The sequence below is a fragment of the Carassius carassius genome, chromosome 39 (assembly GCF_963082965.1).
Source record: "Carassius carassius chromosome 39, fCarCar2.1, whole genome shotgun sequence".
Lineage (NCBI taxonomy): Eukaryota > Metazoa > Chordata > Actinopteri > Cypriniformes > Cyprinidae > Carassius > Carassius carassius.
This window is the reverse complement of record NC_081793.1, coordinates 13,125,870-13,150,878: the sequence shown is the minus strand read 5'-3', so window position 1 is coordinate 13,150,878 and position 25,009 is coordinate 13,125,870. Positions and strand designations below refer to the sequence as shown.

Genomic DNA, 25,009 nt, shown 5'->3' with positions numbered 1-25,009 from the left:
AGGTTGTAATTGAGATACATTTTTAAGATGGAAAAGTGCAGTTTTACAAATTCTAGAAACATGGCTTTGAAAGAAAAGATTGCCATCACATAGCACAACTAGGTTCCTAACTGATTATGAAGAATTGACAGCACAGCCATCAAGTGTTCTATGTTTCCTGATGGTATCTCCCAAGGGTAACATGTAAAGCATGAAAAGCAGTGGTCCTAGAACTGAGCCTTGTGGTGCTCCATACTGCACTTGTGAATGATATGATACCTCTTCATTCACTGCCACGAATTAATTATGGCCAGATAAGTATGATTTGAACATGCTAATGCAATTCCACTAATGCCAAGATAATTTTCTAGTCTATTCAAAAGAATGTTGTGGTTGATAGTGTCAAATGCAGCACTAAGATCCAGTAGCACCAATAGAGAGATACAACCATGACCAGATGATAAGAACAGTTCATCTGTAACTCTGATGAGAGCAGACTTTGTACAATGATACAGTCTAAATAGTCACTGGAAATCCTCACAGATACAATTTTCTCTAAGAAAAAGCTAACGCATTCTCATCCCAAGGCGTCATATACTGACCCTTGTGACATTTCGTCAACATCCTACGCATATGGCACCCTCTAGCGTCAATATGAGACACAGATTATGGGTTAGGGTTAAGGTTAGGGTTAGGGTTAGGGTTAGGGTTAGACCGCTAGGTGGCGCCTTCTGGCCCATATTTATCTGTGTCTAATATTGATGCTAGAGGGTTCCATGTGCGTAGGATGTTGACGAAATGTCAAAAGGGTCAGTATATGACGCCTTGGGATGAGAACGGTCTGGAAAAAGCATAGTTTTGAGGAGGCGGCCTTTTCTAGTATCTAGTATTAAGTTGTGTTTTTAATGAGATGCTTAATAACAGCGAGTTTGAATGTTCCTGGGACATAACCTAGTGATAATGATGAATTAATAATATTCAGAAGAGGATCCATGACTTCTGGAAGAACCTCTTTTAGAAGCTTAGATGATATAGGGTCTTAACACACATTCTTTTGGTTTAGATTATTTAATAAGTTTATACAATTCTTGCTCTCTTTTAGCAGTGAATGGTTGGAATTGTTCCTCAGTGGATTTACAGTGCATTATCTGATGCAATACTGTAGCTGACAGCTGCATGGTTATAATTTTATTGATCTTGGAATTATAGAAGTTCATAAAGTCAATGCTTCTGTGCTGTTGGGAAATGTCTACGCCTGCTGATGCTTTATTTTTCATTTTATTTAGCCACTTTATTGAGTAAAACCCGGGGTTGAGTTTGTTTTCTTTTTAAAGAGACAAAAAGTAAGCAGATCTTTTAGACTTTTCTGTATGTAGAAGAACTTTCCCTTCATGCAATACGAAATACCTCTAGTTTTGTTTTCTTCCAACTGCAATCCATTTTCCATGATGCTCTCTTTAGGTAATGAGTGTGCTCGTTAAACCAAGGTGTTGGACTTTTTTCCTTAATCTTCAATCGTACATGAGCAACAGTGTCTAAAGTGCTAGATAATAGAGATCAACAGTTTCTGTTTCACCATCAAGTTTTTCTGAGCTATTAGATATGCTGTGGAATTGAGACAAATCGGGAAGATTATTTACAAAGCAGTCTCTTGTTGTTTAAGTAATGGTTCTACCATATTTGTAACAAGGACTTGGATTTGCAGCTTTAGCTATATGGAGTATACACGAGACTAGATAATGATCTGAGATATCATCGCTCTGCTGCAGAATTTCAATGCCATCAACATCAATTTCATGTGATAGTATTGCATCTAAAGTATGATAACGACAATGATTAGGTCCTGAAATGTGTAGTCTAATCTCAAAAGAATTTAGAATGTCTATAAAATGCTGATCCCAATGCATCTTTTTCACTATCTACATGGATATTACAATTGCCAACAATTAATACTTTATCTGCAGCCAGCACTGACTCAAATAGGAAATCAGCAAATTCTTTGATAAAGTCTGTATGGTGCCCTTGTGGCCTGTATACAGTGGCCAGTACAAATGTCAGTAGGGATTTATCATTTCCACTTATTACACTAGATAATGTTATAGAAAGCACCATTACCATCTGTGATCGTATCATTTACAAAAAGCTTTTGTAGAAAAGAATCTAATATCGATTGAGCCAAGCTTTATCATGTATTATTATCATAATTATCTGTACTATATGTTTTTTATTTGTTGAACATCAATTAAATTGTTACCCTTAAATTTGTTTGGATGGTTTTTTGTATTTGCTAGTTCGGGGAACAGACTCTCTATGTGCTGAGAATTAACTGACTTCTGTGACATGAGGTGGCTAGCGGATGGTCGGTTTGGTTTAGCCAGTCTTTCTGCTTCCTGACCTGCACCCCAGTTAGTTAATGCTCAAATAAGCATTGATCCTTCACGTACAGTTTTGTTTAAATTTACAATTAGGATATAGCATTATTCATGACTTTTTCTCTGTTTTAGCCGTGCTGCAGGGTCCGGCCCTGTATGCTTTCCAATCAATGTGTAAATTATAGGATGTTTTCTCCACAGGGAACAGAACTGGTGAGGGTACAGTAGCCATAATGAAGGATACAGTAAGGGCATTTAGTCCATTAATCATGATGATGTAGACATTTACATGTTGTTGGCCATTTATGAAAAAATCCAAACTGAAGGAAGCATTGACAAATGTCCTTAGACAATAATTACTTTCTGTGTCTGGTAACAATTGGTGAGTTTCTCCTCTTATTCTTGACAAAATAATACAGAACACCATTATGGACTTGAATTACTTGCTTGTTGATGAAAACTGCATGGCAAATTTCGGCCGTAATCTTTTGTCTGCTCAGACTAAGACAAATCAGTCAGAACACAACTCAGGTTGTGGTAATCACAGTTGAAGAACCAAAAGCAATTATACCAGGTAATTAGCATTAGACCAGCACTTAAAGGAATGAAGTTTCAGAACAACCCATGTGAAAGAACACAGCAGACTTGATGGGGCTTCATCTCTCTTAAGTATTTAGCTCTACCATACTTCAAAGTGTCTGCCTACGCATGGAAGAGCAGTATGGAACTGAGTTTAGTCTTATTGCAGATGTTACAGGGATAGTTTACCAAAAAAGGAAATTTCTGTCATCATTTATTCACCCTCAGGTTGCTCCAAACCTGTATGACTTTATTTCTTCCATGGAAATGATGGGATAAGAAGAGAAGAACGCTGTAAAATATAAGGATAACATTTCTATGTGTGTTTTTTTTTAAACCATTTTATCCTTTGCATCTCTCTCGCTATATATACAGTATATACCGATGGGCCATCATTACATTATGACCACCCAAATATGCCTACCTGACAACCACAGGTGCAGTTCATCCAGCAGTACAGTATATAAACCACACGAGGACCAGTCAGTAGAATTTTCAGTGGCAGAATGGAAAAAGCTGGCAATTTATCAGTTTGGCAAAGGACAAATTGTGAAGGCATGGCACCTTAGAACTTCGATCTCAGAAACAACACGCCTTGTGTGTTGTTCATGTGCTGCTGTAGTGGGTATGTATTAAAAGTGGTGCACACATGGCCAAACAACAAACTGCCATCCAGCCGTGTGTCATCCACAGCTCATTGATGCGAGACTGAAGTGGAGACCATCACATATTGTTCACTGTGACTGCAGGGCCACAGTGCAACAAATCAGCAGCAGCTACAACAGGGCAATGTGTCACAGCATAGCCAACGACCCAGCTGGGGCCTGTGCTAACTGCACGTCATCGCCAGTAATGCATGAAATGGGCCCAAGATCATAGAGATTGGCCTGGTCTGATGAATCAAGATTCCGGTTGCATCTTGTAGACAGCCAAGTGCAGGTACGCTGATTACCAACAGAGGTTAAATGGCAACTGGAGGCACTGTTGGGCGAACACAGGCTGGCGATGTTTTCTTGGGACACTCTGCCCCATTTTCCCAATAGCACAATCTCTGGCAGCAGTCAGGTATCGGAACATTAATTACCAACAGGATAAGGCGCCACGCCACACTGCCAGAATAGTCAAGGAGTGGTACGAGGAACATGATGGTAAATATCTGTTAATGCCTTGGCCTCCAACGATCTCAATTGAAAAGCAAGTTTGCGCTACATCACTACCACCCTGCAATGCATAGGAACTAGAGGACCTACTGTTGACATTGTGGTACTAGATACCTCATGAAGACCTATCTACCGCTACCTCATCAAATCAATGCCACACCATGTGGCCACTGTTTTGTGGGCTAAAGGAGGTCCTGCAAGTTTTTAGATAGGTGGTCTCAGGTGGTCAATTAATGCTTCATTGGTGTATGTCTATGTGTGTGTGTGTGTGTGTGTGTGTGTGTGTCTATATATATATATATATATAATTAATGCTTTATTAATGCTTTTAAATTAATGCTTTATTCTGCATGAATATATTGTATCCTACCCCATACCTGAACTTAACAACTACCTTCCTAACTATTAAAAACCAGCAAATTAGGAGTTTATTAAGGGGAAAGTTATGGTTAATAGGCAAGGCAAGGCAAGTTTATTTATATAGCACATTTCGTACACAATGGTAATTCAAAGTGCTTTACATAAAAGAAAGTTAAATAATAATGAAAGAAAATAAAAACAAGAATAAAACAAGCAATTTTAAAACTTTTACAATTATTAAAAAATTTACTTATTTAAAATTAATTTAAAACCGTTAGAAAATGATTTTACATAAAATAAAATAAAAAACATAGTGCAATCAGTTCGGACATTGCACAGTGCTCATTCAATAAATGCACAGGTAAACAGATGGGTTTTAAGTCTAGATTTAAATGTGACCAGTGTTTTAGCACATCTGATCTCTTCTGGAAGCTGATTCCAACTGTGGGCGGCATAGTAACTAAAGGAGGACTCCCTTGTTTTGTGTGAACCCTTGGTATTTCTAACTGACTCGATCCTAATGATCTGAGTGGTCTGTTAGGCTTATATTCAGTGAGCATATCTGAAATATATTTCGGTCCTAGGTCATTTAGTGACTTATATACGAGTAAAAGTACTTTAAAATCAATCCTAAATGTAACTGGAAGCCAGTGTAAGGACCTGAGGACTGGGGTGATATGCTCAGATTTTCTGGTTCTCGTCAGAATCCTGGCAGCAGCGTTCTGGATGAACTGCAGCTGTCTAATGGTCTTTTTGGGAAGGCCGGTGAGGAGCCCATTACAATAGTCCCTGCTGGTGATAAAGGCATGAACAAGTTTCTCCAAGTCTTGACTGGAAACAAAACATCTAATTCTTGCAATGTTTTTTAAATGATAGTATGCTGATTTAGTTACTGCTTTGACATGACTACTGAAACTAAGGTCTGTCTCCAGAATCACACCAAGATTCCTGACTTGATTTTTAGTTGTTTGACCCCTAGAGTTAAGGTATGCATTCACCTTGAACACTTCATCTTTGTTTCCAAATGCAATGACTTCAGTTTTTTCCTTGTTTAACTGAAGAAAGTTCTGGCACATCCAACTATTAATTTCATCAATGCACTGGCAGATGGAGTCAATGGGGCTGTGGTCATTTGGAGATAAGGCTAGGTAAATCTGGGTATCATCAGCATAGCTGTGATAGGCAATTTGGTTCTTTCTCATTATTTGACTTAGTGGGAGCATATACAGGCTAAACAAGAGCGGTGCAAGAATTGAGCCTTGTGGGACTCCGCATGTCATGGACGTCCACTTAGACTTATGCTCTCCTAGACTCACATAACAGCCTCTCCCTTCTAAGTATGACCTGAACCATCTGAGTACAATCCCAGAAAGCCCGACCCAGTTTTCCAGTCTATCTAGTAGTATGTTATGATCGACAGTGTCAAACGCAGTACTGAGATCTAGCAATACCAGCACTGATATTTTGCCAGAGTCACAATTTAACCGAATATCATTTATTATCTTAATGAGTGCTGTCTCTGTGCTGTGATGCGGTCGAAAACCAGATTGAAAATTGTCCAGGTATCCATTTGAGTTTAAGTATTTGTTCAGCTGATTAAAAACTACCTTTTCTATAATTTTGCCTATAAAAGGAAGATTAGATATTGGTCTAAAATTGCTCAAAATGGTGTTATCAAGATTGCTCTTTTTCAGGAGGTGCTTAACAACTGCAGTTTTTAAGGAGTTTGGAAAGTGTGTCAAGATAGCAGGTTAACGATTTTAGGTGCTGCACTATGTCTTCCAGAATTTTGCTACGAATTGCTTCAAAAATAGACATAGTATCTTTTGATATTGTGGCCTAATCTGTCTGACCTCTGCATTACTTGAGGATGTGCTTATCGCCATCCTGATAATGATGATTTTCTCAGAAAAGAAGGATGCAAACTCATTGCATTTGCTGTCTGAGAGCATTTCACTGGGAATCTGACTTGGGGGGTTTGTCAGTCTCTCAACAGTGGCAAAAATAGTATGAGTGTTATTTAAGTTACTGTTTATAAGGTTTGAGAAGAAATTCTGTCTAGCTGTGGCTAGTTTCATATTAAAAGCATGAAGGCTGTCTTTATAGACGCTATAGTGAATTTCAAGCTTTGTCTTCCGCCACATCCGCTCTGCTTTTCTGCATTGTCTTTTCTTAGTCTGAACTGCTGTTGATCTTCTCCAAACTGATTTCTGTCTGTTTGTTTTCTTACTGACTATTATTGGAGCAATATCATCAATAAAATTCTTAACTTTTGAGTTGAAGCAATCAAGGAGAATATCAACAGAGTCTGCAGAAATGCTTGGTGTTAAAGATATAGCCTCCATAAATAGTACACTTGTGTTCTCGTTTGTGCATCTCCTTCTGACAGAGACAGATCTAGATTCAGTTGTAGCAGACATCAAAATATCAAAGAAAATACAGAAGTGATCAGATAGTGCTATGTCCTTAATAACAATGGATGAGATGTTTAAACCCCTACTGATGATTAAGTCTAGAGTATGTCCACCTATGTGTGTGGGTCCATGCACATGCTGAGTCAAGTCAAAAGTGTTTAGAACCATTATCATTTATTTTGTAGTTTTGTTTTCTGCATTATCTATGTGAATATTAAAATCCCCTGCAATAGCAAAACAGTCAAACTCTGAGGAAATCATTGATAACATTTCTGTGACCTCTTCAACAAAGGCTGGAGAGTATTTTGGAAGCCTGTAAATAATAATAAACAGAATGCTTGGAGCACCTTTCAATCCCTAGATATTCAAAAGACAAGTACTGACCAAATGACACTTGCTTGCATTGATAGACATCTTTAACCCTCTGGCTCGCTTCGTTTGGGAGTCACACTTACCTTCTTCGTGGTCAAAAGTGACCGTAGCCTTGAAATGTTACTTTTTTTTCTTCAGGAAAACCAATGCAATATATTTTTGTTCAATAATATTTTTTGATTATGATACATGATGTTTAGATAATTTTATGATACTATGCAATATTTATAAAATTTTAATGAGCTATTTTCTCCTTTAGAATTAATATTTATCTCTTTATTTATTTAATATTTTTTAATAAATGCAATAGTTCACATTAAAATAGAGTGAAAGCATTTAAAATCAATTTTTTGATGTGAGAATTGGGCAATCTGGAGGCATTAAAAAAAGTTAAAACTTGTGTAATGTTACATAAACTCTTGTATTAACACCCTGTATAGATATATACAGAGGCTTTTGGATTCCAACTATTTTTTAGACCTCATCTCTTCATTTTTTTAGGTTTTGCATTTAGATCTATATCTAAACATTCTAAAAGATTACTTTTTGTCAAGGTTTAGATATTTTTGGTTAGATAAATATCAGGTTTTACATTATGATTACAGTCAAACATTAAAATCTTGTTAGAAACGGAAGACATAGAAATAATTTTTGTTACTCAGTATTTGATAATTAAACAATCTAACAAAATAAGTAATGAAAAGTGATCATTCAAAACACTATACATACATTTTGTAATTAATTAATATTTTATTCAATGTACTTAAATGTTTGAGAGAGAGAACTAGAATCTCTTTTGGATTTTTGGATTTATGATTTATTGATTTTATTTCAATAACTTGAAAAAAAACATTTTACTCTGATGCAGTCTTACCAGTTCGTGTGTGTGTGAGAGAGAGAGATAGAGAGAAAGCAAGCCTTTTGTTTTTTTGGTTTCATTTATTGATTTCGCACATTCTCACCATGTGCTCTCTTGCAGTCTTACCAATTCATTTCTGTGTGTGAGAGAGAGAGAGAGAGAGAGAGAGAGCCCCTTTTGTATTTTTTCTATTTATTGATTGGTGTCTATTTTGCACTCCTAATATTCTGGAGAGCCACCCCTTGATTGCTGCACACTTTTTTCCTGACTAGTGCCTGATTTGTAGTTTGTACCACCAAAAGATTCACTGAGTTTTCAATTTTTTTCGTATTTACCATTCATTTCCTATGTCGGTCATTTTTGACCGCAAAGAAGGTAAGTGTGACTATTCTTTTTTTGGACTCTTTAACATATCCAAATCATGTCCATGATTTTTTTTGTGTGTTCATATTGCCAATCTGACAAAAGTCACCAAGTGTCATCTCATTCCGTTGAAGCTACGATTTTTTACATTTCAAAATATAAATTTTTTTGAAAGAGGGCCAGAGGGTTAAATAGAGCAGCTACACCTCCACCTCTCCTAACAGTCCTGCAGACACTCATGTAAGTGAAGTAAGGAGGGGCTGTTTCATTAAGGACTGTTGCATTGCAGCTGTCTTCATAGTTAGTTAGTTAATAGAAAGAAAATGCAAATGAGGACACCCAAATCTTGAATCTACAGATTTATTTCCTAATGTATTTATTTATTTATTTCCTACTAATCGTAATAATGCTGGGGGTAAATCATTTTAAGTCTCAAAAATCTCTTTGCTGTATTAGCTCTATGGCTCACAGTGTTGGAACGTGTCCCGTAATCACTTGGCCAAAGAGATAATTCAGGATTATGATCAGTCAGAATCCTATTACATTTGAAATTAGTTATTGGGATGCATCCGCCTTCTTGTTTATAAATGTCATGCTGCTGTAATGGACAACAAAGTTAAATCGTGTTGTTTGACTTTTCTCCAGGCGATTGGGTGGACAGCCAGAAGAGAGATATAGTGTGAATGAAAGGCCTCCTTTTCTCATAGCAGTGCGACGGCTGAGCCCTGTTTGAAATGAGGGCCGCAGCTTGATGGCTATCAGTGAGATGGAAAAGCACCGCTGAGCTGGCTTCCCTCTGAGAGTATTAAGAAATAAATTGTGTCTGTCATGTCAATGGGGATAATATTAGTCATGACATTATATTAGCCTGCTGATGAAAATAGAAGCAGAGATACTTTCCGATTTAAACGGAGCACAGGAAAGAGATTCTCCAATTTTTCATGCATTCATGAAAACTCTATTGTCCCCTCTGCACTAGTGAACACAGCTCTAAGGCAAATAGTTATAAAAAATAATACAGAATTTGATATAACAACAGTTCACTTTTTATTTATGAAAGTATACACATTATTTTAAGCTGCCTAAATTATTGTCCCGATAAAGCTTATAAGACAATAGTCAGACATTTAATTAAATTTTTAAATGGAACAGTTTATTGAACACTTATATACTAAAATATTTTAAAAGGAACTAAATCTGTTTTACGGTTTTTATCATATTTGATACATCAAGTTTATAGTATGATACAGTGAGAATCTGGAGCTCAAATTAGTTTTATTCAAGGCCCAAACTGACCAAAAATTCACAGTGTGGTGCAGATGTTGTTATTTGTATGACTAAGATTAAATTGACCATGATTAACCATGATTTAAAAATAATAATAATATAAAAAATATGGATCAAGTAGAGCGAAGTTGCTTGAGTCCAGTAAATGAAGGCTTTGAATTATACTATAAAGCCTTTTACCTACTAAAATAGTAAGAATTAGAGGGCAGAAGATATGTAGAAGATTGTGTACAGCAAATTTATCAGCAAAGATCTGATCATGTTGATAATTCAGAGGTCTTAGAAATGAATGCATCAAATGTGATACAATAGGCTGTAGGGTTCAGCTATATAACAGTAAGCAGTAGGTGTAGTAGGTGTAACCTCCTCTAAAACACATCTGAGACTGTTAGACTCATGATCCCATGTTGGCAGTTAGAGTCATGTCTGCTGGTTTGTAAAGAGCAGCCGGTCTATGTGAAGAGGAGGATTTGCTTTGTAAACTAGATTTAGTTGATTTTCCTGTTGTTTGTTTTTCTCTCTGGGGAGAGATGCTTTGCTCATTAGCTTGAACACATTGCTTGTAATGGAAGCTAATGGTTTATGCATATGGAGAAATCAGCAAGTGCTGCTATGATATAGTGTGATGTTTGTTTTATGGAAATCAAATAGCAGGATAAATCGAAGCTTTCATGCATAGACACCTACATTCAAACAGCATGCAATTCAGCTGTGTATTGTTCTATAATTTGAATCATTTCTCTGCATGACAAAATGTATTTAGATAAAACTGGGCAGGCCATTAAAATATTTTACATTATTAATTATATACATAGAAGTAAAATAACTAAACTGACCCAGTGCATCTCTGGAAACTATAAATAACCTCACCAGGGCATTAGAACAAACACCAAAGAAAAACACATCTACATGAATGTTCCTCAGTGCATTGAAATATGAAATCTGTAATTAAATATTTATCAGGGATTCCCAATGTGGGTTATATCAGGTATTTTGATGAAGCTTGGCTACATCATTAGCTTTTATTGTGCTTTCCTGATAGCGCCACAACCCTGTTTAATAGTCATCATAGGCCATAAAGAGAAATGGTGCAGGGAATGTTTCATTAAGTCTGTAATCCCAGGATACAGAAGCACAAATCTGCCGGATGACGACACGCTGCTGTGATACTGATACACCAGAATGCCATCTGGCCCCACCCAGAGCTGCTCCAATGTTTAGCATAAACATTTTAGAGTTACTCCACCCCAAAATGAAAATTTTGTCATTAATCTCTTACCCCCATGTCGTTCCAAACCCGTAAAAGCTCAGTTCGTCTTCGGAACACAATTTAAGATATTTTTGATGAAAACCTGGAGGCCTGAGATTGTCCCATAGACTGCCAAGTAAATAACAGTGTCAAGGTCCATAAAAGGTATGAAAAGTTGTCATCAGAATACTCCATCTCCCATCAGACGTGCAATCTGGGTTATATGAAGTGACAGGAACACTTTCTTTAAGCGAAGAAAACAAAAATAACGACTTTATTCTTTTCATACCTTTTATGGACCTTGACACTGTTATTTACTTGGCTTTTTTTTTTAGGGTAGAGTACCTAGCTTAACCAAATGAAATTTCTTGTTTGGAAACAATGTACAAAAGATCAGCCCTTCTGAAAAAATATTAGAATTTAAGAAGAACATCAAACAAATGTTCTCAAACAAAATCAATCATAGAAAAGATTGAATAAAGGTAAAATAAAGAAAGCGAAATTTTGAACAAGTGTTAGCTGTATTCTCTGACAAGCATTAGAAAATAAAGCAAGAGTCCAAACCGAGTCCCCAGAAAGATCACGTCTATCTGCGGAGCACTGCCATTGGCTAAGATCAGCTATCTTCCCTGAGGGCTACACCTCATACACACACATTAAGGAGCTGTCTCCCTTCACTGGAGGTGGAAATGAGCCGGACTTAAGATGCTCCTGGTGTCTGTCTCTCAGGACAACTACAGAGAGTCTGGGAATAATGTCTGCAGTACTGCAGTGCACGGTTTAATGTACTTTATCTAATTATCCTGCCAGCTCGATATTATCATTTTGTACAGTCATTTCACACTTTCATTTGCATTGCATAAATATGACAATAGTATAACACACAGACACAGACACACACACACACACACACACACACGCACACAATGTAAACTAATTCTCGTCACCATATCAGCTTACTGTGTTGCTTGGTCCTTGTGTTTCTCCTACATAAAAACAAACCGAGAATATTGATGGCTCATCCTGCACTACAAAGATTTTCATTGTCAAATGCTCTCTAGGAATGTCCCTCCTCTAATACCACGACTAGCAAGTAAAAAAATCTGGATTCATAGCAGTGATGTAACACAACTAGAGAATTCAAAAAGCCTCTATAGATTCCTATACAGGAATCTATTGGTTACACCATGAAATTACAGGGCTTTCTTTCTCTGTTCTCACCAAGAGGTGCTAATCTGCTTTAAATTTTTGATTTTAAAGGCCTAGTTTCTATTTTAATCATAGATATTGCATTGATAGAAAAATTATTTTAAAAAATAGATTTTTTTAAGGGAAAAAATATTTTATTGATCAAAAATATATTAGATTGATTTTACTCAAGAAAAAAAACAACTAAATTTTCAGGTGTCCGGTCACCACGTAAACCATGAGTGTGACTCCCAAATGAGGAGCGCACAAGGGTTAAACAAACAGCTTTGTTTTGGAAGTGCCACAGTGTTTAGACTTACTGGGGACATAAAACTTTCAATGGATTATTTATTATTATTATTATTAAATTTTAAGTTGAAACAGGAGATAGTATATAAAAAATATACACACATTAACTTTAAATACTCAACATTCTGCAAATCCCCACAGGAATCCATTAATGTCAGTCAAAGCTGTATGATCTATGATGAAGCTTGGAGGACCTGACAGGCTGGAATCAACTCAAGCAATGTTCACTGACATTTGGAGAGAATAAACTGATTATAATATTGAGCTGCAGTGTCAGCGTTCCTCCATCCAAAAATATTCATGGACGAGAAAGAGAGATAAATAAGTAATTACTTAACATTGGACTGCTGGACAAGAGGAAGGGTATAGTAACCAAAAGTTCACTGCTCAACCACCAAAATGATCAAGAGATTTACAAAGTGGCTCTATTCCTTCCTCCTACACTACATAGGTTTATTCCTTCATGATGTCATCCCCTGAATCCTTATTGGTGTGTGTGGTCCTTTCAGGTATCTCTGCAGGCAATCACCAGTCCACTCAGCCAGCTGTCAAGGTGAGACAGTTTAACACGTTGAAGCTCCAATGCCCTTGTCCAATTTCACTTTGCAGTGAATGGGCTGAACACGCCAATCCTCATATTACCAAACAAATTAAACCAGTGAACTGGGAGGAGAAGCGGAGGGAGATCCTGTCAGACGCACAAGAGCCGCTCCTCCCAGCCCTGCCAGGAGATCAGGGCACTCTGAGAAGAGCTTGGTTAATTGGTTTAAGACGTGAAGTGTTTCTGACAAGCATCTGAAGACAGAGGAACGGCAGAGAATGATCTCAGGGGGAGCGCTGGGTAAGTTCAGGTAATGAAGCGAATACTTCAGCAGAGGTTCGTTTCAGAGAGGCTTTGCAGTGCATCATTTAGCCTCATCAAACAAAATGAAACCTTGTGTTCCTCTGGTCAGTGAAATCAGATCAGTGGTCCTTGGATCAGGAAGAATTAATGTTACTCCAAAGGACTTGAATCTCAAATACTAACATCTTAACTCTATATAAGATATAAGGACAATTACAGATGGGGCAAATTCCCCAGTGCCTCTGATACCTGGAAACAAGCCAATTGAGATGGGAAATTTAATATATAAGGGGTAAAAAAGCTACCATGAGGAATTCTTATCTACTGTCATCAAAAGTGTCCAATTTTGCTCCTGGAAGGCCACCTTCTTGAGAGTTTAATTTGAACACAAAGCCCATCGGCAGGTTACTGGAGCAGGTTAAAGCCGAGCTCTGCAGGAACATGGCCTTTCATGAGCAGGATTGAACACCCCTAATACAGAGAGACCAGAGTTCCTCATGAATCCCCTTGTGTCTAATGTTTTGTCTTGTTTTCTATATATCTTTCAAGAGGGCTCCTCCAAATAGGCTGGAGCCTGAGGGCATCACAGGACCTTATCCCAGCCTCGATCAGCTTAACTGTACTGGCACGTGGCGCTCCTTCAAATGACTTTTACCTGGTAACGCGCCACAGAGCTTCACCTTGAAAACTTTTGCCATTATTTTGTAACCACAGAACAGCGTTTGCTCAACTGTATGAGAATTCTGCTGTTCAGCAAAAACAATCCCAATTCAAATCATGTGTAGAAGCGTTAAATGACATTTTCTTCGGTTCAAGGCACACTCGCTTAGATTGAGGATAAGACTCACACAGGACGCTATAATTTGTCTAAGGTGTGAAAACTGAGGTAATGTTTGCAGTTTATAAGTGACACATCCTCCGGACACATACACTCATGTCAGCTTAGTGTTTAGTACCCACATATTTTATCATAAGCCTGCAGCTGTCAGCTCATAATGGGAAGCAAGATCACGATCTGTAAGACACTTCAAAATTGATTTATTTGGATATTGTGATTTCACACTAATGATTGAAAGGGATCTCAAACTGTCTGTGCATATGTCTGCCAATCACAGCTCTCCCTGAGGGGCTCCATCAATAAGTTTATCCACATCCTCCTGCTATCAGTCTAGACATCAACGGGCAATGCGGCAGGAGGCGGGGGCTTCTGAGCCACAGCAAGGACCTGACACATCTCTCACACTCAGAGTTGAATATCGCAGCTCTTTCATGTTCAGACAGTGCAGTTGTACATCAGCCCCCAGGACTGTTTGGTGGCAAAGGACCTCAAAAGGAGGACAAAGGTGGGAGCGTATTGTCCCTGACTGATGCTAGAAAGGGGCTGGAGTGAGATCAGAGAAAGGAGGTAAGCACCTGTGCTGTGCAAGCGTACAGGGTGAAGCAATGGCTTATGGGATTGAAGCCAGCGTTGACAGCATGTGTAACTCAGAGAAGACATACGGGTGTAATAAAAAAGGAAAAGAAGACCATGATCTGACCTGACCCAAACGACTCCGCAGCATGCTCTCACTCAGGTCCACTCTTGTACTTCAGACAATCAGCAAGAGACAAGGTTTTTCTTTCTGAAAGAATCCTTCAATCAACCGCCCACAGAGAGAAACGTCACATTTAACATACACAGACAGCACAGTTAGGGCACAGTTACATTCTTATAAAAACAACACCATTCTTGAAAAAGAGCATTTTATTAAAACAAAATGCATATTTACATTGCAGAGGTAACATATCCATTTGTTGGCACAATATTCTGTGCCTTTACAAAAGAGGAGAATGTATACAAAAATGCTTTTAGGTGTATCAGAGAGATACATATGCTTTGGAACACTCCTAAAAAGGCAAAGTTGACTGAGCTGTAATTTAACTGTATATGCTATGATTAACTAAAAATGAGCTAAATATAGAGCCACCCCTGTCTTAAGGCTCACAGGTCTTTGCCTTTCCAGAGTATTTTGCAAAATAAAATTTTATGGTTGACAGTAACACATGGCAGCTTTAAATTGCACAAACCTGTAGAAAACTACACAATTAAGGAATGCAATGTCATTTTTACATGTACAAAGGTTAAAGAAAAATATGCCCACATATAACTTTAAATAATGACATATTGACACATAACAACATGCTGAACATTGTTAATGTGTTGATTCATGTAAATTAGATTATTACATTTAAAAGGCTGCCATCAGTCTCAGAGAATGGTGGAGGCAGAAAAAAAGGAGAGCTTGATGGGAGTTGCATAAAATCTGCTGGGATAGCAGCTGCACCCTCTTCCAGTGTAGAGCCAAAAAAAATAAAAATAAAAGGCTCCCGAAATAGTGTCACACTTCAGCAATCATGACATTCTCAACAAAAGCACCTCGCTAAGCTCATCAGTATAACAATAGTCCCTCTCCAACCAAACAAAGCTGCTTTTAAATGCTCCATGTGTCTCTTACCTGTGAATAACAGTGAATACTAAAGATCTTAAGTACTAACCTGTTCTTTTTTAAATTACAGTTTGTGCATTATTATATAACCCCTTCCAAATGTTAACTCCACACATGATGTTTTTTAAACTCATGGGTAAATTCATCGACTCTGAAATTCATTTTCACAGTATTGCATTTCTCAAAGATCTGCCAGAATTTGGTTCTGTACATGCCCATCTACAACCAAGGGTGCCAGGCAGGGTCCATGCGGCACAGGTTGTCCAGGCTGTTGGCAGCTGCCACTAGCGTGTTTACTTTACTCTCACCACCCTCGAACTGGGCCAAGTTGTGGAGGCGGGTCATGATGGCCGTCACAGCTTTCTGTACAAGAGACACCAGCTGCTGGCTGTCCATGTTCTCAGGTTGTCCAGCTGGGGACAGAGGCATGGATGTGTCTTCCTGTGTCTTCTTATGCCAAGCGATGATCTCATCCCTAAGAACTGCTTTCAAGATGCCATCGACCTGATTGAAGGGGACACAGATTTAGAGTGGGTCAAGAGCCCTGGAGACTGAAAGTGCGGAGTCTCTTTTGTCATTATGTGTGTCCCTCATGAAGTGTACCTTGAAATTAGGCTGAGCAAAGCTGCGTGCTACTGCTATCATGGAAGCCGTGAGGGGTCCGGATACGCCGATTGTGGTCAGGAACTCAGAGATGTTAGGCGTCAATCTGAAGGGGACCGGCCGGTTGGCATCCAGATCACCAGTAGCATCATTAATATCAAAGCGGAAGTATGATACATTGAGTTTTCCAGTGTCCTGTTGGGGGAACAACACATCAAGAGGGTGTTAACTAATTCATTTGAGAATCTGAAATTGTCATCTAGAAACTACAATCTACAATCTGTGGCACCAAGTTGATAAGTTTCAATTCAGAGAAAAAACAAAATCAAATTTAGGTAATGAGTCTGTTTGCTCAAGTGGGATTCGCTGTGGTCTGTGTCAGCATTTGAGCATATGAACAAATATAATCTTCCATTTGCCTTCTGATGCCCTTGATGAACAGCGTCACCGATGAAGTATTTCAAATAACAATAATGTTCTCAAGATTACCATTTGAAGTGTTTTGGATGAGATCGGGGTGCTGTAGTTTTTTTGAGTTTAATAATGATGAAATGTCACTCAAATGTTGTTAAATCCCTCCAAACACAATAAGACTATTAAAACATGATTCAAGCTCTGTATGTAGAGCCTGCACAGGACCAAACTCGACATCTGAAGTCAAATGGACTGGAAGTGATACACTAGGGAAATGCATGATGTTTTGTTAGTGTGTTAGAGAGAAAGAGACAAAGACAGCACATATCTGCTTGTCCACTGTGCCTGTCGTGGTACTCTCCTAGTGCCTAATGAGATCTGTAGAGTGGAAGCGGCAGCAAGGGGGCTTACTATACCCACTTAGCCGCCCATTCCTCTGCCTGTCAGAAAACTGCAGTTCAGAATCACAGGACGAGGTACTTGTCAGAATCAGAATCAGAATCAGAAAGAGCTTTATTGCCAAGTATGCTTGCGCATACAAGGAATTTGTTTTAGTGACATAAGCTTCCAGTAAACAGAGACAACAACACACAGACAAAAAAAAAAAAAAAAAAAAAAAAAAAAAAAAAAAAAAAAAAAAAAAAAAAATTACAGGAGAATTACAAATTGGCAAATAAATAAGTGTATAAATAATTGTGCTATAAATGATAATGGAATAGGATTGAGTGAGATACAGGAATGTTCTAGGATGGAGGGGTAACAAATAAATATAAGGATATTGCACATTTTTGCATAAGCATACGTTTAAGTGGGAAACATTTAACTGTTCATGAGGTAGATTGCCTGGGGGAAGAAACTATTCTTGTGCCTTGCTGTTCTTGTATTTGCGGCTCTGAGGCGCCGGCCAGATGGCAAAAGTTCAAAGATGGGGTGACTTGGATGTGAGGGATCCAGAGTGATTTTCTGAGTCCTTTTCCTCACTCTGGATGTGTACAGTTCTTGGAGGGTGGGCAGGGGAGCACCAATAATCCTTTCGGCAGTCCGAACAGTTCTCTGTAGTCTTCTGATATCTGATTTTGTAGCTGAACCAAACCAGACAGTAATTGAAGTACACAGGACTGACTCAATGACGGCTGAGTAGAACTGTTTCAGCAGCTCCTGTGGCAGGTTAAACTTCCTCAGCTGGCGAAGGAAGTACAACCTTTGTTGGGCTTTTTTCACAATGGAGCCAATGTGATTGTCCCACTTCAGGTCCTGAGAGATGGTGGTTCCCAGGAATCTGAATGACTCCACTGCAGTTACAGTGCTGTTCATGATGGTGAGTGGGGAAAGTGCAGGGGGGTTTCTCCTAAAGTCCACAGTCATCTCCACTGTTTTGAGCGTGTTCAGCTCCAGGTTGTTAAGACTGCACCAGACAGCCAGCTGCTCAACCTCCTGTCTGTAAGCAGACTCGTCACCGTCCTGGATGAGGCCGATGACTGTAGTATCGTCTGCAAACTTCAGGAGCTTGACAGAGGGGTCTTTAGAGGTGCAGTCGTTGGTGTACAGGGAGAAGAGCAGAGGGGAGAGAACACATCCCTGAGGGGCACCAGTGTTGGTGGAGCAGCTGTTTGACATGAATTTCCCCAGTCTCACTAACTGTTGCCTATCTGTCAGAAAGCTGGTGATCCACTGACAGATAGAGCTAGGAACAGAGAGCTGGGTCAGTTTGGTTTGGAGGGTTGTTGGGATGATGGTGTTGAAAGCCGAACTAAAGTCCACAAACAGGATCCTCACATAAGTCCCTGTTTTGTCCAGATGTTGCAGGATGAAGTGCAATGCCATGTTGATTGCATCATCCACGGACCTGTTTGCTCGGTACGCAAACTGCAGGGGGTCCAGTAAGGGTCCAGTGATGTCCTTCAGATAAGCCAGAACCAGTTTTTCAAACGACTTCATGACGACAGACGTTAGAGCCACAGGTCTGTAGTCGTTAAGTCCTGTTATCTTGGGTTTCTTTGGAATGGGGATTATGGTGGAGCGTTTGAAGCAGGAAGGCACTTCACACAACTCCAGAGATCTGTTGAAGATCTGTGAAAAGATGGGGGCCAGCTGGTCAGCACAGATTTTCAGACAGGCTGGTGTAACGCCATCTGGGCCTGGTGCTTTTCTTCTTTTGTTTTTCTTGAAGACCTGGCGCACATCATCTTCACAGATTTGAAGAGCAGGAGGTATGGAGAGGGGGATTGCAGGGGGTGTTAATGGTTGTGTAGGGAGATGGTCAGAATGGGTGTTGGGGGTTTCAAATCTACAATAAAACTCATTCAGGTCGTTAGCAAGTCGTTGATTAGCCTCAGTGCAAGGGGATGGTGTCTTGTAGTTTGTGATGGCTCTCAGTCCTCTCCAAACTGAAGTAGAGTCGTTGGAAGTAAACTGGTCTTCCAACTTTTTAGCATAGGTCTTTTTAGCCGCTCTAATCTCTTTGTTCAGTGTGTTCCTGGCCTGATTGTACAAGACCCTGTCCCCATTTCTGTAGGCATCCTCTTTGGCCTGACGAAGGTGTCTGAGTTTTACTGTAAACCATGGCTTATCATTGTTGAATGTTAAATAAGTCCTGGTAGGAATGCATATATCCTCACAGAAACTAATATAGGATGTTACAGTCTCTGTGAGTTCGTCCAGATCGGTGGTAGCAGCTTCAAAAACGCTCCAGTCTGTGATGTCAAAACAAGATTGTAAATCCTGCTCTGTTTCGCTGGTCCATCTCTTCACAGTCTTTACTACAGGTTTAGCAGATTTAAGTTTCTGCTTGTAGGTCGGTATAAGATGAACCAGACAGTGATCAGAACGTCCCAAAGCTGCTCGTGGAACAGAGTGATATGCATCCTTTATTGTGGTGTAACAGTGATCCAGTATATTACTGTCTCTGGTGGGACAGGTAACATGCTGTCTGTATTTTGGCAGTTCACGGGAGAGATTGGCTTTATTAAAGTCCCCAAGAATGATTAAAACAGAGTCCGGGTGTTGTTGTTCTGTGTCTGTGATCTGCTCAGCGAGTTTCTGTAAAGCTGAGCTCACATGCGCTTGAGGTGGAATGTAAACACTAACCAGAATGAGCGAGTGAAACTCCCGCGGCGAATAGAACGGCTTGCAGTTGATAAACTGCGTTTCTAGATCAGGACAGCACATCTTCTTTAACACAGTTACATCTGTACACCACCGTTCATTGATGTAAAAGCATGTCCCGCCGCCGCGTGATTTCCCCGTTGATTCTGCGTCGCGATCCGCTCTAAACAGCTGAAAGCCCGGCAGATGGAGTGCGCTGTCCGGTATGGCGTCATTCAGCCAGGTTTCCGTGAAACACAGAGCAGCAGAGTGAGAGAAATCCTTATTTGTCCGAGAGAGCAGAAGGAGTTCGTCCGTTTTGTTGGGTAGAGAGCGGAGATTTGCGAGATGGATGCTAGGCAACGGCGTTCGAAATCCGCGCTTCCTGAGTCTGACGAGCGCTCCCGCTCGCTTTCCCCGTCTGCGCGTCCTGAAGCGCTTGATCAGCGCCGCTGCTCCTCCGATAACAATGTTCAGTAAAACGTCTGTATAATAGAAATCCGGAAAAATATCATGTGGTGTGTTCTGCCGAATGTTCAGCAGTTCATCCCTGGTGAAACTGATCGTGTTTGTTAAACAAAAAACAGGAAAAACGAACAAAAACAGTACAAACACTGGAGAGCCAAGCACTGAAGCAGCCATGTGCGGCGCCATCTTGGATTGGAGTTTGACAATCATTTCTAATAAAAGACTCTACGGACCTGCACTCACCCGATACTGTACAGCAAATGTTGCACGACAAACAATCATAAAGACATCTTGAGAGTGACCATCAAAAACTTACGTGTAACTTAAGGGGGGGGGGGGGGGGTAATGTGTAATGTGTAATGACCCAAGAAACTGCTTTGGACTTGTTGGATACATGTATATTTGATGAAAGAGAGCTAGTATCAGGTATGACGTTTGTTCCATGATATCAAGTCAATTAGGGTACCTGTGCAATCTGCAGCATCTCTGGGTTGAGACGGTTCAGGTGCAACATGAACTCAGCCAGGCCAATGAGAGCAAGCTGGATGGTGAACATTTTGCGGAAGGTCCAATAGTCTGTGGCGTTGGGGAAGGTGTGCAGTGCCCACTCCTTCAACATGATACGAGGAACCATGTTGCCCTGGACCTCCTTCAGGATGTCACGCAGGACCTTAAAACATGGACAAAAAATATATTTTTTGGGTTAATTTACAAATACTGCATATTAGGGTAGATGAAACACACAAACAAAAAAAATGTATATTAAAAATGCACCTTGGCAATTTCATGAGATTCAATTAATGTGAACTACATTTTTATTGATATACTTTCTCATTATTTATGGCACACCTGATGGCTGGCTTGGGTTCCTCTAGCCTGAACAGTCGCAAGTCGGTCATAATAGCGGGAAATAGGGTTGTCATGCTCAATGCCCTTCTTAGCACAACGCATCTTGTAGATTTCCACTAGAGAGAGAGACGATGGATTGTCCTCCACTAACCGCATTTGAGGAGACACCGCCACCACCCTTGGGACTAAGAAGAGAACAGATTTAAAGAGGATGTACTCTAAAGCAATTCCAATCCCACTAGCTATTTCAGCAGACAATCTAATCATTTTCTTTGAATCGCATGTTTAGATTTTATTTGGCTTTGATACAGGGCTGTTAACCTGAAATATGACCATCTCATAAAACACCTCTAAACATTTTAACAGACCTGTTTATACAATCATTTTATTTATGGAGTCATTTTTAAAGAAGATAAATTAACAGCTGAGCGAGGCCACAAAAACACATGTGAGGGAGTAAAAACAGAAGCATCTCACAAGACCACATCTCATAAATAACTTCAGTGAAAGGCATTAAATGCATGATAAAAATAACATTTACACAAAAATCCCACACACAAACATGCATTACAGCTTAAAATCAAACTCTTTTCTTTGCGAAAAACACATGGAGAACAGACAAAATGTTACAGTGAAAGCTGAAACGTGGCACCCTTGACCTCTGAACTGAGAGAGATTCATCTTTAATGCGTCTATCACAAGAAAGACAATTTCGATCTTCCTCCCTCAGTCTCCAACAGGGACAAGAGCAACCTCATTTTTATTCATTCTGCTCCAGTCCCCTCTCATTCTTCTTCTGTTACCACTACACAGCTTTTCTGGTACTTTTCACCTCAATCTTGCCTCTTTTTCTTCTCTTCTATTCTCCATCTCCCTCAATCTGTCTGAGAGCAACTGGGCCATTGAGTCCAGCACTGAGAACTAATGGACAGCATTCAAATGGGGCAGCTCGGAACACATGCATGCCACAATTCAAAATAGATTTAAAAAGATAAGTGGAAATAGTTGCGGTTTTATTATTTATTTATACTTTTAGTCTTCATAATGCTTAATATAAAACTTCATATGATTTTTATAAATACATTTTAGACCTGAACATTCATTGGTCATTGAAAATGGAACATCATGTCCAAAACACTGACATAAATAGATGTAGTCAGTGCTATTTCAGGGCAGAGGGGATGTTTCTGTGTGATCTGGGGTTGCTGCAGTACCTGTGAAGAAGAGGTGTCTCTTGGTGGTCTCTTTCCTCTTCTCCAGGCAGGGGTTGAGTAGCCGCAAGAGTTGCAGGACACGCTCCTCTCTGCGGGACTCCGTCAGACATGCGTCATTCATCACCAAGTATGGATAGATCTTGCCGTTGTGCCCGCGGATGTAGAGTCGTCGAGCAGCTGTGTTGTGCTTTTGAACAATCTCCACCCTGGGCATGAACCTTAGGAGGTAGAGTAAGAGGGTGTGAGAGAGTAAATGATGGGTAAATGATAAAGTAATCACTGAGAAACAAGATCTCAGCTGGAGTCTAGCTTAGAATTCTAAGGGGAGAATACCAAAAAAGCAACGAAAAAAAGAAACACAGTTCAATCAAAACCAACCTATGTATCGTAGTGTATGTATTAGAGACATGAAGCTACATATTAAAGATTGAGAGGGGGGTTGCCTGAATGACTAATCAAGTAATTTGTTTTAAGGAAGTCCTCAATAATAAAGTTAGTTTTGGTTTTGCTTGAATGAATGAATGAATTAATTAATTAATTAAATTAACAAATACATATAAATAAAATTTAATAATACATTAACTTGTCAGTCAACTAAATGATTAGTGAGGCTGATTAGTTTGTTATATTTTGGCAAAATATGTCAGATAAAACCAGCAGATAAAACTGAAACTAACATAATTATTCATTATGTTTTAAGGAATTTCAATTACTTCCTTAAGGCAGATCATAGATGTTGAATGACTAGATGAAAAGTAAGGGTGACTAGTTTATTATTTTATTTAGAGTTTCAGTTTTGATATTTTAGCTGCAAAATGTGTCAAGTATAACCATCAGATAAAACTGAAACTTAATTATTCATGACTTTCGTAAGACATATCCACTAGTCAGTAAACCGGATCACTAGATGATCAGTCGACCAGAGCAACCCCATTCCGAGTGTGTATTGACTGTTACCTGGCAATCTTGATGTAATAGTGTGTGGGCTTAGGCATGAGGAATTCTCCCGGTATCTCAACTTCAGCAGTCTGGGCCGAGAAGTTGCTAAGGAAACGGCATTTCTCCTCGATCAGGAAGAACTTTGGTAGTTGCTTAGTCTTGGCTTCCAGAATCTTGATCCACTTCTTCAGCTTTGAAATGAGATTGTGAAGCTTCATAGAGCCGGGAACGCTGAAGTCAAAATCTGTGAATAGAAAAAGTGACGGGGCAAGGTAAAACAGAGGAACAGATAGGTAGCTGAAAAAAACAAACAAACAAAAAACAGGTGGAAAAGACTCTGGATGTGTGAAAGAGGTAGACGTTTGTGTGAAAGAGACAGAGAGGAGACGTTATCTTTGGATCAGGGAAACAGAAGTGGTGCACTTCCTCCCAGGTCTCCCTTGCAACGTGAAGGTGCTGATAACATCAAGGTTCAAGAGAAGGGAAAAAATGACTTTTCTAAAATGACACTGCGCATTAAGTTGGAAATCAGACACAAAAGGTATGGTCGAAATGTAAGCCACGTTCCCAATTTTAGAGACAACCTCCAAGCCAGAACATCTTTATCAAAGAGGCTAAAATCTGCTCCGCTTTTATTCTTCTGTTGTGCTACATTAATAATACCATATACCGCAGATATGGAAACTGCTTGGCATTTCAAAAAACTCCCTCAAGCAAAAAAAAAAAATATTTTCATATAATTAAGGCTTTGGCAGAAAGCCAAATAATGTCGCACATAATGAAAGGCCATTTAAGGAATTCTCACTGCTTGCATGACACTTGCAATATCGTCAATGTCCCATATTACATTTTGATTAGCAGTGAGCAAAGCAGCTCCCTCTCATTTCCACACCCTGAATTAGACTATGTCTTCTGAAATCAGACACGCTCTGTAATCTCGGCCAATCCGTCTCTGAGAAACTTTGACTGTTTAGGTGCTTAATGACCAGTGAACATTAAGAGAGAGATTTGACTTGGGAAAAAAACACTATGCACAGCGGTCAACTTAGTGTAATCAATTTAGAAAAAAATGTACAGACAATCCCCTGTAGCAGCGATGCCCTGAAGCGAGGGGTTTTTTCAGATATCAGCGCCTCCCGGGCAACACGGTTCTTTTCTGATAAATGTAATGCCTTTGTTGGTTCGAATATGAATGGGTAGTAAGGTGCGCTCAGTTTCAGCTGTCTCACTGACCCAGGATCAGCTCAACTCTAGGGAGGTTTGAGCTCGCCACTGCTGCAGAAAACAAAGACTCTGCTCTCTGACCTGTGAATGAGATACACCGAAGGCGGAAGTTTTCTGCACCTAATAATTCTTGGGTGGTGGAGGTAGCCAAGTGCTAAAAATACCCCCCTGCCTGCGCCGCTCACTGTGCAACAGTCTGCGGAGAATTCTCTACTTTAAATTCCATCACTGAAATGCCTGAGTGAACACAGTGTACAGCACAACAGGAGCTCTAAAACAGTCTTAGCCCTGCAAACACGCTCCCACTTTAAATCTCAAGCAATGCTTGAGAACGGCTTAACCCTGCTATGGTAAAATACATTTTCCAGAAATATTAACACCACCAATCTCGTA

General features: G+C 39.5%; 2 protein-coding genes across 5 annotated transcripts in view; one reads left to right on the top strand and one right to left on the bottom strand.

Annotated features, from left to right (window-relative positions):
• LOC132121402 (parvalbumin-2) overlaps positions 1-25,009 on the top strand; it is a 318,907-nt gene that overhangs the window by 114,904 nt on the left and 178,994 nt on the right. The gene's annotated exons all lie outside the window — the stretch shown is intronic.
• Positions 15,718-25,009, bottom strand: part of LOC132121399 (transformation/transcription domain-associated protein-like) — an 81,206-nt gene continuing 71,914 nt past the window's right edge. For all 4 annotated transcript variants that reach the window (XM_059530741.1, XM_059530744.1, XM_059530742.1 and 1 more), the window contains exons 66-71: positions 23,411-23,636; positions 22,454-22,671; positions 21,240-21,424; positions 20,857-21,060; positions 16,425-16,619; positions 15,718-16,325 (exon numbers count right to left, since the gene is read on the bottom strand). In XM_059530741.1, the coding sequence (XP_059386724.1) occupies positions 16,041-16,325; positions 16,425-16,619; positions 20,857-21,060; positions 21,240-21,424; positions 22,454-22,671; positions 23,411-23,636 (1,313 nt within the window). In that variant the 3' untranslated portion in view covers positions 15,718-16,040. The remainder of the gene's footprint in view (positions 16,326-16,424; positions 16,620-20,856; positions 21,061-21,239; positions 21,425-22,453; positions 22,672-23,410; positions 23,637-25,009) is intronic.